Source organism: Puma concolor, chromosome A1, assembly GCF_028749965.1.
Source record: "Puma concolor isolate L17-30 chromosome A1, mPumCon1.1.hap2, whole genome shotgun sequence".
NCBI classification, from domain to species: domain Eukaryota; kingdom Metazoa; phylum Chordata; class Mammalia; order Carnivora; family Felidae; genus Puma; species Puma concolor.
The window spans coordinates 109132832-109153267 of NC_141667.1; the positions used below are offsets into that span (position 1 = coordinate 109132832).

The 20436-nt window shown below is 34.4% G+C and overlaps 1 protein-coding gene across 3 annotated transcripts in view; it reads right to left on the reverse strand.

Moving 5' to 3' along the window:
• The window catches only part of RNF180 (ring finger protein 180), a 211586-nt gene that overhangs the window by 158154 nt on the left and 32996 nt on the right, over positions 1-20436 (reverse strand). For all 3 annotated transcript variants that reach the window (XM_086700073.1, XM_086700079.1, XM_086700077.1), the window contains one exon: positions 899-994. In XM_086700073.1, coding sequence (XP_086556199.1) covers positions 899-994 — 96 coding nt within the window. The remainder of the gene's footprint in view (positions 1-898; positions 995-20436) is intronic.

Sequence of the window (20436 nt, forward strand, 5' to 3'; positions counted from 1 at the left end):
CAACAACAAAGAAAGTCATTGGAGAATGGCAGCTATACTTTTCCAAAATCATATTACTTATAGTTTTCTAATACATAGGTGTTTTGAATTGCGAGAAATAATGATACTATAATGTCAACAAAATGAGTTCCTGCTCTTATAATATTTCATCAAGGAGACTTAAAAATGTGGTAATTTGATTTTGATTGTACCACTGACGGTCATTACTTATCTAGTTTATTTTATATGTGTGTACATACACGAATGATGCAGGATATTTCATTCAGTCATTGGGCACTATTCTAGGTGTATCTAAAAGATACACTAATAAACCACAGAGAAAAACTTCTGACTTCATGGAACTTATATTCTAATAGGGGAGCTAGGCAATTAACAGGGTCAGTAAGCCATATGTGTATGTGGGAAAGTGTGTGTGTGTGTGTGTGTGTGTGCGCGTGCACGCAGTAATGTTTACATTTATACATGTCATATACACGTATGCATATTTACCAGTACTATATATTACTTATTGTGTGTGTGTGTGCATATGTAAAATATAAATAGGTATATAAAACAGAAAAGGGAGAAAGGAAGTGTGAAGAGTGGTAATAGTGGGGAAGGGCAATTGATAGCTTGCACAGGCAATGCCTCATTGTGATTAAGACATATGGAAATGAAGGACGAGGGGATTAATTGTGGGAAGAGCAATCAAGGAAGGGGAAATACCAAGTTCGAAGTCTGAGGGTGAAAAGTACCTATAACACTCCAGTAATAATGAAGCCAGTAAATGCAATCAAGTGTTACACACCCTTTCTTATCTCTTGAAAACATGTATTCAATAAAAAATAGGTCTAGAATGAGGATAAAAAAACTTGAAAGGATTACATTCCTAATTGTACTCAGAAACTAAGGAACTTACTTTTTGTATTAGGCAGTTTATCCATTCTGGAAGAGCTTCTATATCCATGTGCCACACATGACAAATATTTTGATCATCAGCTGAATCATGTCTATCCTGTTGTATAAAAATGCATGATATTAGTCATTACCAGGTTCTGGATTTATTTAACGAATTTCATGTTTGAGTAAAACACAAAAATATACATCTAGTTTTAGCTAGGAAGAAAATATACACTGCTCTCCTCTCCTCACTCCCTCCTTAAACCCACAAAGACAAAAAAATTTTTTTTCAGGGAATAACCATTTGGGAATTAAAAAAAAAAAGCATCAAATTAAATTTAAAATTTAGCAATAAGTCACTCAATAGAAAAATCTGGCACCCTATTCTTTTTTCCTGGGTGTAAGAAAAAACAGCGCCATTCATGACAACTTTCCTGGGCCTTTCATCTCTTATTCCATCTGTACTCTACTAATGACAGAATAAAGGAGTTGCTATATAATCTATCAAGATGCTCAAGAAAAGTACAAGAGGATGAGGGAGAAGAAGAATTGTGTAGGCAGCTGGAAAAGCCCCAACTAAATTTCAGCTGTGTTAGAACAAAAAATATTTCAAAGAGAGATACTTTTGGCTTTCTGAAATAGATATGTAAAAATAACTGTGATATATAGGTGAAGCGATACACGTATCAAAAAAATGCAGGACAGAGCAGCATGGAGATGTATGACTGTTTATGACCTTAGTGAACCTTAGGCCAATTATTTTACCTCTCTGGGTTTCAGTTTCTTCACCTGTAAAATACTTCTAGATAGTTGCTAAGGTCCCTTCTGAGTATACAGAATGATATTCTATGATGACAAAAAAGAGTTGCTTGAGAATAACAGGGAAAAATAAGGCTTCTGCCCACGGACCATTTCCAAGGTGAGATTTTACATAGATATAGTGTTTCCAAGTTGCATAATTCTTTTTAAATTTCCCAAGCAGTTACACAACTAGATACTATAATTGTATTAACAAAATAAACAAGGAAATTACTAAACATCCTTTCTAAGTTTGTATTCATAGTGACACGAATGAAAGAAGACTGAATGTCTTTAAGAACCTTTCAATGAATAATTTACATTGTGACTTGGAACCAAGATCACCCTCAATTTCTAGGTTTAATCTCCCAAGCTGGTTCCTCTGGGCCCTATATCACTTTTCTCTTCCATTCATACGTATTAAGATACTAAATGGTGGCCCCATATACAAGAAAAGTTTCAGTATGATGTATTTATATATCAGAAAGATCTATAAAGAAGCCATCTTAATCTAATTTCTGTCAGGCTCTTAAAAAATCATGAAGTAAAAAGCGAAAGCTTGACTTCCTCTTTGCCAATTTTGATGCCTTTGATTTCCTTTTGTTGTCTGATTGCTGATGCTAGAACTTCCAGCACTATGTTAAACAACAGTGGTGAGAGTGGGCATCCCTGTCGTGTTCCTGATCTCAGGGAAAAAGCTCTGTTTTTCCCTGTTGAGGATGATGTTAGCTGTGGGCTTTTCATAAATGGCTTTTATGATCTTTAAGTATGTTCCTTCTATCCCGACTTTCTCAAGGGTTTTTATTAAGAAAGGGTGCTGGATTTTGTCAAAGGCCTTTTCTGCATTGATTGACAGGATCATATGGTTCTTCTCTTTTTTTTTGTTAATGTGATGTATCACGTTGATTGATTTGCGAATGTTGAACCAGCCCTGCATCCCAGGAATGAATCCCACTTGATCATGGTGAATAATTCTTTTTATATGCCGTTGAATTCGATTTGCTAGTATCTTATTGAGAATTTTTGCATCCATATTCATCAGGGATATTGGCCTGTAGTTCTCTTTTTTTACTGGGTCTCTGTCTGGTTTAGGAATCAAAGGAATACAGGCTTCATAGAATGACTCTGGAAGTTTTCCTTCCCTTTCTATTTCTTGGAATAGCTTGAGAAGGATAGGTATTATCTCTGCTTTAAATGTCTGGTAGAACTCCCCTGGGAAGCCATCTGGTCCTGGACTCTTATTTGTTGGGAGATTTTTGATAACCGATTCAATTTCTTCGCTGGTTATGGGTCTGTTCAAGCTTTCTATTTCCTCCTGATTGAGTTTTGGAAGAGTGTGGGTGTTCAGGAATTTGTCCATTTCTTCCAGGTTGTCCAATTTGTTGGCATATAATTTTTCATAGTATTCCCTGATAATTGTTTGTATCTCTGAGGGATTGGTTGTAATAATTCCATTTTCATTCATGATTTTATCTATTTGGGTCCTCTCCCTTTTCTTTTTGAGAAGCCTGGCTAGAGGTTTCTCAATTTTGTTTATTTTTTCAAAAAACCAACTCTTGGCTTCGTTGATCTGCTCTACAGTTTTTTTAGATTCTATATTGTTTATTTCTGCTCTGATCTTTATTATTTCTCTTCTTCTGCTGGGTTTAGGCTGCCTTTGCTGTTCTGCTTCTAGTTCCTTTAGGTGTGCTGTTAGATTTTGTATTTGGGATTTTTCTTGTTTCTTGAGATAGGCCTGGATTGCAATGTATTTTCCTCTCAGGACTGCCTTCGCTGCGTCCCAAAGCGTTTGGATTGTTGTATTTTCATTTTCGTTTGTTTCCATATATTTTTTAATTTCTTCTCTAATTGCCTGGTTGACCCACTCATTCGTTAGTAGGGTGTTCTTTAACCTCCATGCTTTTGGAGGTTTTCCAGACTTTTTTCTGTGGTTGATTTCAAGCTTCATAGCATTGTGGTCTGAAAGTATGCATGGTATGATTTCAATTCTTGTAAACTTATGAAGGGCTGTTTTGTGACCCAGTATATGATCTATCTTGGAGAATGTTCCATGTGCACTCGAGAAGAAAGTATATTCTGTTGCTTTGGGATGCAGAGTTCTAAATATATCTGTCAAGTCCATCTGATCCAATGTCTCATTCAGGGCCCTTGTTTCTTTATTGACCGTGTGTCTAGATGATCTATCCCTTTCTGTAAGTGGGGTGTTAAAGTCCCCTGCAATTACCACATTCTTCTCAATAAGGTTGCTTATGTTTATGAGTAACTGTTTTATATATTTGGGGGCTCCGGTATTCGGCGCATAGACATTTATAATTGAAATCAGTTGCATTCTTATACACTAACAATGAAGCAACAGAAAGACAAATAAAGAAACTGATCCCATTCACAATTGCACCAAGAAGCATAAAATACCTAGGAATAAATCTAACCAAAGATGTAAAGGATCTGTATGCTGAAAACTATAGAAAGCTTATGAAGGTAACTGAAGAAGATTTAAAGAAATGGAAAGACATTCCCTGCTCATGGATTGGAAGAATAAATATTGTCAAAATGTCAATACTACCCAAAGCTATCTACACATTCAATGCAATCCCAATCAAAATTGCACCAGCATTCTTCTCGAAACTAGAACAAGCAATCCTAAAATTCATATGGAACCACAAAAGGCCCCGAATAGCCAAAGTAATTTTGAAGAAGACCAAAGCAGGAGGCATCACAATCCCAGACTTTAGCCTCTACTACAAAGCTGTCATCATCAAGACAGCATGGTATTGGCACAAAAACAGACACATAGACCAATGGAAGAGAATAGAAACCCCAGAACTAGACCCACAAACGTATGGCCAACTCATCTTTGACAAAGCAGGAAAGAACATCCAATGGAAAAAAGACAGTCTCTTTAACAAATGGTGCTGGGAGAACTGGACAGCAACATGCAGAAGGTTGAAACTAGACCACCTTATCACACCATTCACAAAAATAAACTCAAAATGGATAAAGGACCTGAATGTGAGACAGGAAACCATCAAAACCTTAGAGGAGAAAGCAGGAAAAGACCTCTCTGACCTCAGCCGTAGCAATCTCTTACTCGACACATCCCCAAAGGCAAGGGAATTAAAAGCAAAAGTGAATTACTGGGACCTTATGAAGATAAAAAGCTTCTGCACAGCAAAGGAAACAACCAACAAAACTAAAAGGCAACCAACGGAATGGGGAAAGATGTTTGCAAATGACATGTCGGACAAAGGGCTAGTATCCAAAATCTATAAAGAGCTCACCAAACTCCACACCTGAAAAACAAATAACCCAGTGAAGAAATGGGCAGAAAACATGAACAGACACTTCTCTAAAGAAGACATCCGGATGGCCAACAGGCACATGAAAAGATGTTCAACGTCGCTCCTTATCAGGGAAATACAAATCAAAACCACACTCAGATATCACCTCACGCCAGTCAGAGTGGCCAAAATGAACAAATCAGGAGACTATCGATGCTGGAGAGGATGTGGAGAAACGGGAACCCTCTTGCACTGTTGGTGGGAATGCAAATTGGTGCAGCCGCTCTGGAAAGCAGTGTGGAGGTTCCTCAGAAAATTAAAATTAGACCTACCCTATGACCCACCAATAGCACTGCTAGGAATTTATCCAAGGGATACAGGAGTACTGATGCATAGGGGCACTTGTACCCCAATGTTCATAGCAGCACTCTCAACAATAGCCAAATTGTGGAAAGAGCCTAAATGGTCATCAACTGATGAATGGATAAAGAAATTGTGGTTTATATACACAATGGAATACTACGTGGCAATGAGAAAAAATGAAATATGGCCTTTTGTAGCAACGTGGATGGAACTGGAGAGTGTGATGCTAAGTGAAATAAGTCATACAGAGAAAGACAGATACCATATGGTTTCACTCTTATGTGGATCCTGAGAAACTTAAGAGAAACCCATGGGGGAGGGGAAGGAAAAAAAAAAAAAAGAGGTTAGAGTGGGAGAGAGCCAAAGCATAAGAGACTGTTAAAAACTGAGAACAAACTGAGGGTTGATGGGGGGTGGGAGGGAGGAGAGGGTGCTGATGGGTATTGAGGAGGGCACCTTTTGGGATGAGCACTGGGTGTTGTATGGAAACCAATTTGACAATAAATTTCATATATTAAAAAAAAATTAAAAAATAAATAAATAAACAAACAAACTTAAGAAAAAAAATCATGAAGTAAATTAAAAGAGGAAAGGACAGGAGATATGTTGTATGTTAGACCACATTTCACTATTTTGTACACCGTACACAATTGTATTTTATATATATTTATTTATTTATAATGGAGAAAAAATACTCTTGTTAAAAGGTTTCAAAATTTTCTAATTCTAATGTTTCAAAAATCTACAACACAAGTAGAAAATGCTTCACTGACCAATACAAAGTCTGTTGAAAAGGATTTATAGTGGGCCAAAGAGTTACTTTACAGTTCTATTAATGATGCCTGAACTTTAATTCTGGCTAACAAAATGCAACTTACCATGTCAACAGTGAGAATAATGAGAAATAGCCAGGCAGGCCCATGCCAAAATGAAGAACGTATTACTGAATGGAAACAAAGTGAGGAAGAGAGGAGGAGATACTACGACACACAAAGGTTTATTTTATTCTAGATTCTCATAAAACAGAAGATGGAAAAATTCAGGCAGAGCGAAGAAATTACTGGTTTCAAGGTGGTAAAGTGAGTGCATATTCCAGTTGATCCTCTCTCTCAAAACAAAAAACCAATACAAGACATTTACAAAAAGAACCCAACCGCTGAATTAGGAAATACAGATGGGGAGATTTCAATGAATCAGAAATTATGAGGAACCTGTGAAAGATTAGTGAAGAAATAAAAGCACAATGTATCTAAGTTCCAAGTACATAATAGATGAGAACAACACAAAGAATGGTCCATGTCAAACAGGTGAAAACCATTAACAGAAAAGGTCCTGGGTAACTATCACGGGCGGTGAGTAAGTCTGTGTGTCTCCAGGCAAGAGGAGTACTTGGACAAGGGAAACATGGGGCAACATTCCAGGGTAGCTAGAGATGCCTAAAAGATGGAAAGCATTTGCAGCAAGTTTAGAAGATGAGCTACTGAGGACCAATGTCTATTCTTGCTAAAAATAGTACTACAGCATATGAAGAAAGTGAACTAGATTTGTTTGTACTAATAACATGCATCACTGCTATATACTCTTTGTTCTTTTAAAAAAAAGGCAGGTGAAAGAAATAAATGCACTCTGAACTATGATATTAAAAGCATATATAACCTAAAATTAGATGAGCAGTATTATGGCTTTTCTGTGGAAACAAACAAAAATGGATGGAAAAAGTCCCTAAAAGGCCATGTAGTAAGTTGCTAACATTGGTTAGATTTTTTTTTAATTTTTTTAAAACATTTATTTATTTTTGAGACAGAAAGAGACAGAGGGGGAGGGTCAGAGAGAGGGAGACACAGAATCTGAAACAGGCTCCAGGCTCTGAGCTGTCAGCACAGAGCCCGACGCGGGGCTCGAACTCACAGACTGCAAGATCATGACCTGAGCTGAAGTCGGCCGCTTAACTGACTAAGCCACCCAGGTGCCCCAATATTGGTTAGATTTTAAGGAAGAAAGACCAAGGGTAGGAGTTACTAAAAGGAAACTTTAACTTTCTCATAATTGTTTTAATGGGAGAATATATTAAATTACACTTACACGATTACAATTTTATTTAAAAATTGGTTCAAGTGAAAAGGAAATAAATTGATTATTTCTGATTCTGGCAATCCTAAAGTAAGTGGAATTAGATATGCTCTCAGCATTATAATAGATAATACTAGGGAAATATATTTTTAAAAAAATTGTATAAGACCTTGCACAAAATAAATGGCAGGACTGCGAACACTGAGAAGAGAAACATAAATGAGGGGAGCCTAAAAATCACCCTTGATTTCTGCCCTGGGGAAATTCTAGAATCTTGATGTAGGGAGGAGGAAGCCAAGAACATAGAAGTCTTGCTGATAAATGAAGATCTAAGTGTACAGAGGCTAAATAGCTAGAGTTTATAGACAATGTACTGGCAAGGAGAAGCCTACAAATAGAAAAAAATTCCAGAGAACTGTAGGGATTCCTTTAAATCTTTGGTTGAATACCAATATGAACACATGTTGGGTGAAATACCAGAGAACCAGATAAAGAAAATTTACCAAGGAAAAGGCATCTGCTAGTGAACTGTAAATTTAACTATTCACACAGGGATCCCAGCAAGCTGGGAAGATATTCATGTTCCAATTAGCCAGAGTAGCAAGATCTCAATGAACATCTTGGGTATTTAGTAGATTCTAAAGAGTCCTGCCATAAGAGCAGAGCTAAATTAGCCCTAGAATAAAGCCTATTAGAAATCAACCTACAAAAATTTAAAAATAGGCCTGCAAAGAATCAAAGTCAATCACTAGTAATTTATATGCCTGCTAAAAACCTCTTTAAAGGAAGATAATAATATTCAGACACTCAATATTAAAACTAAATGTCCAACTTACACAAAAAAATTACTAGATATGTGCAAAGCAAAAATGACCCATAACGAACAGAAAAAATCGAGCAACAGAGATAAACCCAGAAAAAAGTGGAAATGACTGCATAAGCAGATAAAGACATTAAACCAGCTATTATAAATATGTTCAAGCATTAAAAGTAAAACATGAATAAAACAAAAAGAGAAAAGTCTTAAAGTAACAACAAATGGTATATCTAGAGATAAAAATTCTATCCAAATTAAAAATGTAACACTGTGTGTCAACTATACTCAAATAAAAACTTAAAAGTAAATTTAAAAATTTTAATAATTAAAAAAAAATTTTTTTTCAACGTTTATTTATTTTTGGGACAGAGAGAGACAGAGCATGAATGGGGGAGGGGCAGAGAGAGAGAGGGAGACACAGAATCGGAAACAGGCTCCAGGCTCTGAGCCATCAGCCCAGAGCCTGACGCGGGGCTCGAACTCACGGACCGCGAGATCGTGACCTGGCTGAAGTCGGACGCTTAACCGACTGCGCCACCCAGGCGCCCCAAAAATTTTAATAATAAAAAAAAAAAAAAAAAAAAACAGTGAGAATGAAGCCCTGTAGCTCTCAATCAGAGAGTAAAGTAAGTTTCTTTGACCAATGACTGAGTTTAGCTGTAGGTTTTTCACAGATGCCTTTTATCAAGTTGAGAAATTTTCCTTCTTCATTTTCTGAGTTTCTATCATGAATGGGTATTGAGTTTTATCAAATAATTTTGCCACATGTATCAAAATGTTCATTTTTTTCTTCTCCATTCTATTGATACACTGAATAATATTGATTGATTTATGAATGCTAAACTAATTTTTATTACATAATGTGTAAATTTATTCCTAAATTGTTCATGTTTTTTGATGCTGCCATAACTGGTGTTTTACCAGTTGCTTACTGCAGTCTTCTGTGGCTAGTTTAAATAGAGTTGAATTACCATACTGACCTTATAGTCTACAAACGTACTAAACTCACTCCTTGCTTGTTTTTTGTAAATTCCTTAGCATTTACTAAATATATGATAATATATTACTAAATTGCACTAATGTTTTATCAAATATTTTTGAGACTATCTTCATAAGAGGTGTTGATGTGCGGATATCTTTTCTAATAGTATCTATTTTTTTCCTCTGTCCCCCTCTCTCTCTGCCCCTTCCCTGCTTCTCTCTCTCTCAAAAATAAATAAGAATGGGGAAAAAAAGAATACTTGTTTGTTTTTGGAGGGTACAGGTTTTCATCTCAAATTCATCTCCTTTAATTGATGTAGGTCTGTGCGTAAAGTCTATTTTCTCTTGATTCATTTAAATAATTTGTATCTCTTTCAAGTTTTATTCCATCTAGGTTATCAAATTTTTTCATAAAATTTTTCACTACATTGTTATTATTCTTTTAAGGTCAGTGCCTCTATAATGATGTCTCTCTTCTTCCCTAATATTAGTCATTTGTGTTTTATCTGTATTTTCTTGTTCACTCTAGTTAGTGACATATTAATTTCATTGTCTAAAAATATATCTTTTGATTTCATTCTATTTTCCTTTTTATTAACTTCTGACAGGTGTTAGTTTCTTCCTGTTGCTTACTTTTTAAAAAAAATTTTTCAGGTTTTTTTCTTTTAATGTTTATTTATTTTTGAGAGAGAGACAGAGTACAAGGAGGGGAGGAGCAAAGAGAGAGGGAGACACAGAATCCAAAGCAGGCTCCAGGCTCCAAGCTGTGAGCACGCAGCCCGAAGCGGGACTTGAACTCATGAACCACCAGATCACAACCTGAGCTGAAGTCAGACACTTAACTGACTGAGCCACCCAGACACCCCTCCTGTTGCTTACGTAAGATTTAATTTGCTATTCTTGGTTTCTTACCAAGCTGGAAGCTTACATTATTGATTTTAGACCTTTCTTCAAATAGAAGTACTTACACTCTAAAGTTTCCTGTGACCGCTGCCTTATCTGCATCCTACAATATATGGCTTATGCATTTTCCTTTTCACTCAATTTCAAGTATTTTCTAATTTTTCTTGTGATTTCTTCTTTGACTATAAGTTTTAAAGTGTGTTTTTTAATGTGCAAATATTTGAGGATGTTTCAGATAACTTTCTGCTATTGTTTTCTGATTTAATTTCATTGTACCTCAGAGAACATATGTGGTATTACTTACTTTCTTTAAAATGTAAATAATGGTCCAACAAATGGTATATCTTGAAGAATACTACATTTGCACTTTAAACAAATACCTGTTCTGCTGTTGTTGGATATGTTTCATAAATGTCAGTTGTGTTGTCTAAATGTAATGTTTTCTTACTGAATTTCTGTCTTCTTATTCTACAGAATACGTAGAATATTCTTACTCTACAGAATATGAAGAATATTTGTTTATGAAACAAACCCTGAAATTTCCAATTATAATTATGGGTTTATACATTTACTCTTTAAATTCTGTCAGCTTTTGCTTCAAGTATTTTAAAGTTCTGATATTAGTTACATACATACTTCAAATTGTTATGCATTTCTGGCGTATTACTTCATAATTATGAAAATTATCTCTTTATTTTTAATAGTATTTGTAATTTTGAAATCTACTTTGCCTGATATTAATATAGCAATTCCAGTTCTCCTTTGATTTATATTGGGATGATAAAAATGTGTTATTATTTCATTTTATATTTCAGTGAATTTCTTATAAAAACATATAGTTTGAAATTTGTAATTGAAGCATGTATATCACTTGCATTTAATGTTAATACCAATATGTTCAAGTTTAAATTCAGTATCTTATTTCCTATTTGTCTCATGATCTCTCTTCTGTTTTTCTTCTTTTACTGTCTTTTACTGTTGGCTCTTTAGAGCTAATTATTTCTCCTCTCCTCCTCAGTGGTTGTTCTTTTGTTTACACTCATCTTTAATTTATCATAGTCTTCCTTTAGATTATAATATATGACAGTATGTGCAGATTGGAAACTTATGCAGCATACTTTGATTTTTTGCTTCCTATTCTTTGTATTATTGTTTTCACACATTTTATTTTTGCATTGATCAATTACACGATAAACTGCTAACATTCTGCTTTAACAATTGTCCTTTAAGGAAAATTAAAGGGATCTGTACATTTACCAACACATTTACCGTTTCAAGATCACCCTATTCAGTTGTACTGATACAAATCCCATTTGATGACATTTTCCTAATACCTGAAGAACTTCCTCTGATAGTTCAAATTTACTGGTGATGGGTACTTTGAGGACATGTTTCTATGAAAAAGTTTTCATTTCACCTTCATTTGAAACGTTTTATGTACCGTAAAATTACTCTGTAGTATACAGTCCCCTGGATTTTGTGAAATGCATAGGGTAGATTATACATAACTATGATCAAGATACAAAAACAGTTCCACTATCTTCCTCAAATTCTTTCATGCTGGCCCTTCATAGTCAATACTTTCCTCCCCACTTCCCAATCTGTTCTCCATTCCCATGATTTTATCATGCTGGCTCACCCTGTTCAAGTGGGATAGTCAGTTCAACAAACCTAAAACTTCCCCATCTTCCCCTGAATCCCAGTTCAGCTTCTCCACCTCCCCTCCTCGACCAGACAGACGTGTATCTAACTCTTTGATGAAGGGGTATAGTTTCTGACACATATTCACAATATCAAGAACAGAGATAATGAAAGCGGCCTAGGTTTCTATTCATCTTCTAGGTTGCCAGCTTTTCCTTGCTATACCCTACTTCACATTTATCTTCCTTTCCTAGCTCTGTCAGTCTTAGCACACACTATGTCCTGGTGTCTTAGGGGTTTAGCTATGTCAGTGCTCCTGTTCCTTCTAGTTACAGTTCTGGGCCTAGCATTTTTTATGTTTTCATTTCAGTATAGACAACACATAATGCTATACTAATTTCAGGTGTACAACACAGAGATTCAAAATGCATTATGCTATGCTACCAAAAGTGTAGCTACCATGTGTCACTGGTACACTATTACAATATCATTGATTATATTCCTTATGTTGTACCTTTTTATCCCTGTGACTTATTCATTTCATAATTGGAAGCCTGTATCTTCCACTACCCTTCACCCATTTTGCTGTCCCACTAACCCTTCCCTCTGGCAACCATTTGTTTGTTCTGTGTATTTATGGGTCTGATTCTGACTTTTATTTATTCATTTTTTTTAATTGCACATATGAGAGAAATCATATGGTATTAGGCTTTATCAGTCCAACTTATTTTATTTAGCATAATACCCTTTAGGTCCATTCATGCTTTGGCAAATGGCAAGATCTCATCAGTCACTTCAATAAATGGTGCTGGGAAAACTGGACACTACATGCAAAAGAATGAAACTTGACCACATTGTAACACCATATACAAAAATAAGCTCAAAATGGATGGAAGACCTAAATATGACACCTAAACCCCTAAAAATCCTAGAAAAGAACACAGGTAATAATTTGACATTGGCCACAGCAACTTTTTTCTAGATGTGTCTACCAAGGTAAGGGAAACAAAGCAAAAAAACAAACAAAAAAACCTATTGAGACTGCATCAAAATAAAACTATTTTGCACAGTGAAGGAAACCATCAATGAAACCCAAAGGCAACCTACTGAATGGGAGAAGAGATTTTCAAATGGTATATCCAATAAGGAGCTAATATCAAAAATATATAAAAAAAACTTACATAACTCAACACCAAAAACCTCCAAAATGATCCAATTAAAAAACGGGCAGAGGACAAATGGACATTTTTCCAAAGAAGACACCCAGATGGCCAACAGACACATGAAAAGATGCTTGACATCTATCAATAATGCAAATCAAAACCACAATGAGATATCACCTTACACCTGTCAGAATGGCTAAAATCAGAAACTCAAGAAATAACAGGTGTTGACAAAGATGTTGCAGAAAAAAGAACTCTGGTGCACTGTTAGTGCACTGTGCACTAAATTGGCACAGCCACTATGAAAAACAGTATGGAGGTTCTTCAAAAAATTAAAAATAGAAATACCATATATTCAATAATTCCACTAACGGACATTTTCCCCTTCCCTCCCTCCAAAAACAATGAAAACACTAATCTGAGCAGACAGATGCACATTTGTGTTTACTGCAGCCTTATTTACAATAGCCAAGATATGGAAGCCATCTAAGTGTTGAATGATAAATGACTGGATAAAGATGTGGTGTACATATACAATTCACTCTTTTCTATGCCACATTGTATTGATGTTCCAAGTTAGTGGAGTATGGCAAGAAAAAGAAAAGAGACACACAGATTAAAAATAAACAAAATAACAAAATACAACTTCACACACACTACGATGGCTAATAAAAAAAAATATTAAAATAAAAAGTACATAAGCGTAGGTGAGGACATGGAAAAATGGAACCCTCAAACATTTGCAGTGGGAATGTAAAATGGTGCAGCCACTGTGTAAATAATACTGTTTCTCAGTAAGTTAAACAGAATTACCAATTTACTTATCGAGTCTACTCCTGGGTGTATACCCACAATAATTGAAAATAGGTGTTTAAACAAAAACTTGTACACATATGTTCTTACCAGAACTAATAACAATAATCAAAAGGTGGACGCAACCTGTGTATCGATCAACTGATTAATGTATAAGCAAAATGAGGTATATCCATAAAATGAAATATTGTTCAGCTTCAAGAGAAATAAAATAGTTATACATGCTATTATGTGGATAAATCTTGATAACATAATGCTGGTAAAAGACGCCAGACACAAAAAGCTACATAGTGTCTGATTCCATTTGCATGTAATATTCATATCTACAGACATAAATCAGATTAGTAGTTGCCTGGGCTTTGGGGGAAGGGGAAATGGAGAGTGACAGCTTAATGAGTATGGGCTTTCCTCTTGGGAAGATGAAAATGTTCTAGAATTAGACAGTGATGATGGATGCACAACACTGCAAATGTACTAAATATCCCTCGTGGTAAATTTTATGTTATGTATATTTTAGTACAATTTCTAAAAAAGAACATAGTAACTTTTTTATTCACAGTCAGTATACTATGAAAAATACTAAGGAATTCACCAAAAAAGCTGCCTAAAAATCTGCATAATTTCAGTATACAACATCAACATACAAATTTCTGTATATCACATTTCTGTATATTAACAACACATAAAAAGTGAAAATGTTTAAAGTATCACTTACAATAGCATAAAAAAACATGAACTACGTAAGTATAAATTTGACAAAACATAATTAAGACCTGTCCGCTGAAAACTACAAAATACTATACAAAGAAATTAAAGAAGACCTAATTAAACTAAGGAATATACCATGAAGGCTCAATGTTTTCAAGATCTCAATTCTTCCCAGATTAATCCACAGATTCACCACAATCATACTCAAAATCCCAGAAGATCTATTTATTAAAATTGATGGATTACAAAATTTATGTGAAAATGAAAATTGAACTAAAACACCCCAACAAATTCTGCAACAGAAGAAGAAAGGTAAAGGCCATACACTATCTAATCTCACCAGTTATTAGATCAATGGAATGGAGTCCAAAAATAGACCTGTATACAGAGTCAATTAATTTTTAGTAAATATTTCAATGTAATGAGAAAAGATCTATTTTTCTTTTTTTTTTTTTTAATTTTTTTTTTCAACGTTTATTTATTTTTGGGACAGAGAGAGACAGAGCATGAACGGGGGAGGAGCAGAGAGAGAGGGAGACACAGAATCGGAAACAGGCTCCAGGCTCTGAGCCATCAGCCCAGAGCCTGATGCGGGGCTCGAACTCACGGACCGCGAGATCGTGACCTGGCTGAAGTCGGATGCCTAACCGACTGCGCCACCCAGGCGCCCCATGAAAAGATCTATTTTTAAATAATTGGTGACGGAACAACTGAGGTTAAAAGAAAACCAAAAAACCAAAACAAAAAACCTTGATGCTTACCATACACCACACACAAAAATAACTCAAAATGGATCAGAGTTCTAAAAAGTAAAAGCTGTAACTGTAAAGTGTCTAGAAGAAAACAGAGGAGAAAACCTTTGAAACCCTGTGATAGGAAAAGGATTCTGAGAACACAAAAACACAAACCATAGAGAAGAGGATATGATAAACTGGATTTCATCAAAATGAAAACAATCTACTGTTTGAAGGTGTCACTAAGAAAATGAAAACATAAACCTATACCTGACAAGAACTTTTTAGCCAGAATATGTGTGTAAAAAAAAAAACCTCTTACAACCAAGTAAGAAGAAAACATAATTAAAAAATAAATGAGTGCAGATTTTTTTTTCAATATATGAAATTTATTGTCAAATTGGTTTCCATACTAAATGAGTGCAGATTTTAACAGACACTTCACAGAGGGAGATATACTAGTGCTCAAAACCACATGAAAAAGGCAGAACATCATTAGCTCCTGGAAAAATGCAAATTCAAAGCACAATGATACCACTGCACATTTACTAAAAAAGCTAAAAAAGAACAAAAAGAGGAGAAGGATGAAGAAGAGGAGAAGGAAAAAAGGAACCAGCAATATCAGTACTGACAAAGAGCAAATGAAAATCTTATACATTGCCAGTGGGAATGGCAAATGGCAAAGTCATTTTAGAAAACCATTTGTCAGTTTCTTAAAAAGCTATGCCTACACTTACCACAAGACCTAGCAATTCCTAGCAATAATCAAGAAATATGAAAATATATGTCTACGTAAAGATTTGCATATAGATGTTCATAGCAACTTTATTATAGCTCAAAACTGCAAACCTCCTAAACGTCCCAAAACAACTATGGCATCCCTACAGTAAACAACTATAGGATCCATATAACAGAGAATATTCAGTAATAAAAAGAAATCAACTACTGATAGATGTGGTAACATAAATCAACCTCAAAAACTTATCCTGAGCATAAAAAAACTATATATGAAAGAATATACTTATATTCTCTCTCTAAATATATATACATATATATTTGTATATGTGTATATATGTGTACTTTCTACACATATAGCTTCCGTGTGTGTGTGTGTGTATAATATATATATATATATATATATATATATATATATTATATATAGTTTCTCTCTACACATATAATTTCTATATATAGAAACTCTGGAAAAGACTGAATACTGTACACGTTGGCTGCAGGTACATGAATACATATACATTTGTCAAAACTCATTCAAGTGTGCATTTAATTACATGTAAGTTACACCCAAATAAAACTGATTTTAAAAAATATGAAAGTATCCTTAAGAAAAGTTATTAAGCAACACTTGTGAATCATACAATTTTGTTGGTAAGCTTCATAGGACATATACTACCCTAGTCCTCTCTGTATCTTCAGATAAAAAGACAGCCCCTGAAATACAACACGCACTTACTAAATGCTTGATGAACGAAAGAAAGCCTATTCTGTGCTCAATTTTTTAGAATTTTCACTGCAGTTATTACCTTTACCTTTCCGAGCCCTATAGTTTTTAAAGTATTTCCTTCAAACTACTGAAGACTGACACAAATGTGCAAAGATAGTGTGCCCATTTTCCCTTTCTGTATTCTTAAAGAAAATACATTTAAGAACCTGAATTCTTAACAATTTGATCATATATGAGCCAAGGCTCATCATAACAAATTTAAGCGGACTATACAAATCTCTTTATTAAAGAACTTTGGGAAACTATTTGGAAGTGACTCCATAAAAATAAGCAGTCTAGCTTTACCTAAATATTTTTGCCTTAGAAACAAAATGAAATTAAGGATGACATTTTTGTAGAATATAATTAATCTCACAAACATCCATACTCAAACACATTAGCCCCTTACATTAGGAGCTGAGAGATCTTTCAGAGTAGTCTAAATGCAATGAATCATTTAAAAAGCTGTTATCAAGAATACAAATTCGAATAGACAAAGTCATCTTTACTTTGTTATTAGATCCAGAACTACTTCTGACTTTTCAAGCTTCTGTCTATATATGAACTAAGTAAATAATTCTACATTGGTACAATAAACAGTAGGATATTAATGTCAAAGTAAGAAATGGCAATGAACCTATCAATATTTATTTCATGATTACTAGACCCAGTGTTGACCATAAAAAGGGAGTAAAAATTTATATGTAATATATAAATGCATATATATACATACATAAATATTTATATATATATATATGCATGCCAGGGACTATGCTAGGTACTTTAAATTTATTGTCTTGTTTGTTTATTTCATTGTGAGTATTCCATTAATTTAATCATAAAGTTATTATGATATTTAATCCCCTAAGATTGACCACGATAACTAAGAAACCACCGTCGACTGAAAACTGTAGAGATGCTTTATGAATATTTTTGTGAGAATAAATTGGGAGTCATAATTCTAGGTAGGTAAAAGATATTTTAAAAGTTACTTATGTTTACTGGCTCACTAACATTTATACTGTGTTTACTATGCCCAGGCATTGTTTTAAGGATTTTTACTACTTTACAGATAAGGAAATTGAGACAAGAGAAATTAAGTGACTTTATGTAACTTGTCCAAGGTCACATATTAAGTCGTAAAGCAAGGATTTCCATCAGGCAGGCAGGCTTCAATACTCCCGTCCTGAGACACTAAGTTTTCACTGTTACTTCCTGCATGTAATAAATACTATTGTTTTCAGGGCAATCAACTTTCCGTTATCTTTAGCATAAGTTTGTTTTAAGGTGATACTGCTTTTCCTGAGCCTTAGAAAAAAACAAAACAAAAAAAACCTGACGCATAATTTATTTTTAAGTTAACCAAAAACCATTACACTAATTTATATAAGAGGAAAGGTAGATTTAGAAAAAATTCTAGTTTCTTCTGATATGGGACCCCCCCAACCTGACCTTTATTTGAGAACTATTAGTATAAACCAAGCACACATTTTTCTCTAAATAGTTGAGTTAAACCACAGTTTCATGCCAAGAGAAACAAAAGGAAAATTGGTTACAGCAACTGATACAGGTGAGAGGAATGTAAAGGCTGGATAAAGACTATATAGTGTTCTGTTTCCTCTTCAGAAAACTTAGAAAGGACCAAGAAAGCCAATGTAAACAAAGAAGCCTCAATTATAAATAATGAGACTGCCAACTACTTCACCTGTACTTATACACACAGTCCTAGAAAATATATATATTATTCATGATATTTACTTCCAATATAGACTTATCGGTAAAGTAGGACATATCATAAAATATTATGTTTAGTTTATAAATCTACAATCATCTAATTTTTTAATAATCATACAAGTTTATATGATAAGACAAGTTCTAATGAACGTGTTTTAAGACAAATGACAAAATGGAAGGATTCCAATTTCAGGAATTTAATGCCTTTCAAGTAATGGCATGAGATGTTATCTCCTAGAAAAAAAATCAAACTGAATATTAGAAAAACTGTATTACTAGGACTTAATAAAACCTTACTAGACAGTTTTCTCATGTCTCAAATTTATACATGAGGAAAGAATGAAAAGTTAACAGCTAATTTCACTTAATGCTGTCAGAAAAATGTTGACAAAATATTTCATAAATGAAATAATTAGTTTCAAGCAGCAGGGGGAGCTAAGGCATTGTTAATTTGTGCTTTAAGGGTAGGGAATGTTTCTTGTTGCTGTATATACAGAGAACTTCATTTAATTTTAAAATTATAAATTATATGTGTTATCTTTTTATCATTTAATGATCTTTACGATGCTAATCAAGCAGAACAGGTTAAATGTAAAAAGTTGACATAGACAATTTAATATTCCAAGATGTTTTGAAAAATGTTCAACATTTGGCATTTCCAATGTTAGCTGTAATATTCCCTCAGCTAATTTATTAAAAGTGAGCCAACTATACACTTAACTATTACTGCTATAAACACAAGGAAAAGACAGAGTAACAAACATGTCACTTACATTAACATTATTAACTGAATATTTAAAGTGTTAAAAAAGTAAAAGAACCAAATTCTATTACACTGCCCTTTGTTTCTTATTTGGACTCTGAGAAGATACTTCAGGGTGAAAAAAACATTTTTTTTTAACTCAAAAGGTCGGAATGAATGAAAAAAAATATTAAAAGACTCACTTAAGGGCAGTCTCCCCACATCTGTTGTTGCCTAACTTTCTAAAAATTCACTCTTCACACAATAGCCAAAATGATCTTTTTAAAATTCAGTGGTCATATCACTTCTTTTCAGTAACTTTCCAGCTCTTACAATAAAAATCAAACTCCTTAATTTGGCTTACAAGACCATAAATGATCTAACTGGTAACTTGTTTTTCTTGCCTCAAATCTTGCCAAAACTTCCTCTTGCTCTCTCAACTCCAATCATGGAAATCTTCTAGTTTCATGGATACACCACATTCTCTCCAACATAGGTCTTTGAACATGCTGGTCTCAAAGTTTAGAATGTTCTACCTTCCTGTTAAAAGCAGTTTCATTTCTGTCTACATACTGTTCTTATGGTTCCCAATACTTTTTCTTCTTGCCACTTACATGGCCAATAAATATTTATGATTGACCACTATCCTGAAAGCTTCACAAGGACAAGGCATCTCTCTCTTCTTGTTTGAATTTCCAGTGTATATTACATGAACTATTTGTTGTGTCTTACTCGGTTTGAGTTGCCACAGCAAAATACCACACAGCTCATGTGGCCTAAACAGAAGACATTTATTCCTCACACTTCTGGCGGCTAGAAATCTGAGATCAAACTGGCAGGCAGCATGCTCAGATAGGAGTAAGAACTCTCTTCTCAGCTTGTAGATAGATGACTGCCTTCTAACTGTGGCCTCACATGGTGGACATAAAGAAATCCTCTTCTTATAAGGCCACAGTCTTTTCAGGCTAGGGCCCCATCCTTAAGATCTCATTTAAATCCTAATTGTCTCCTGAAGACGTATCTCCAGATAGTCACACTGGGTAATAGAACTTCAAAATGAGCTTGTACAGAGGACTCCATGAAGTCTGTAGCATGTGGAAACTGAGTATGAAATATCTGCTGCCACTAAGGGAACATAAAAATATTTAAAATGTAATAAACAATATAAATATGATTTATTTCAATATGATAGCCATTGAAGGAAAGATATCCTAAGATTAATAAACTCAGAGGGAAAATGAGCAAAATATGTAGCCAAAAAAAGGTGGAAGAGTTGTGTAATCCAATAATCAATTCAACACTCAGCGATTA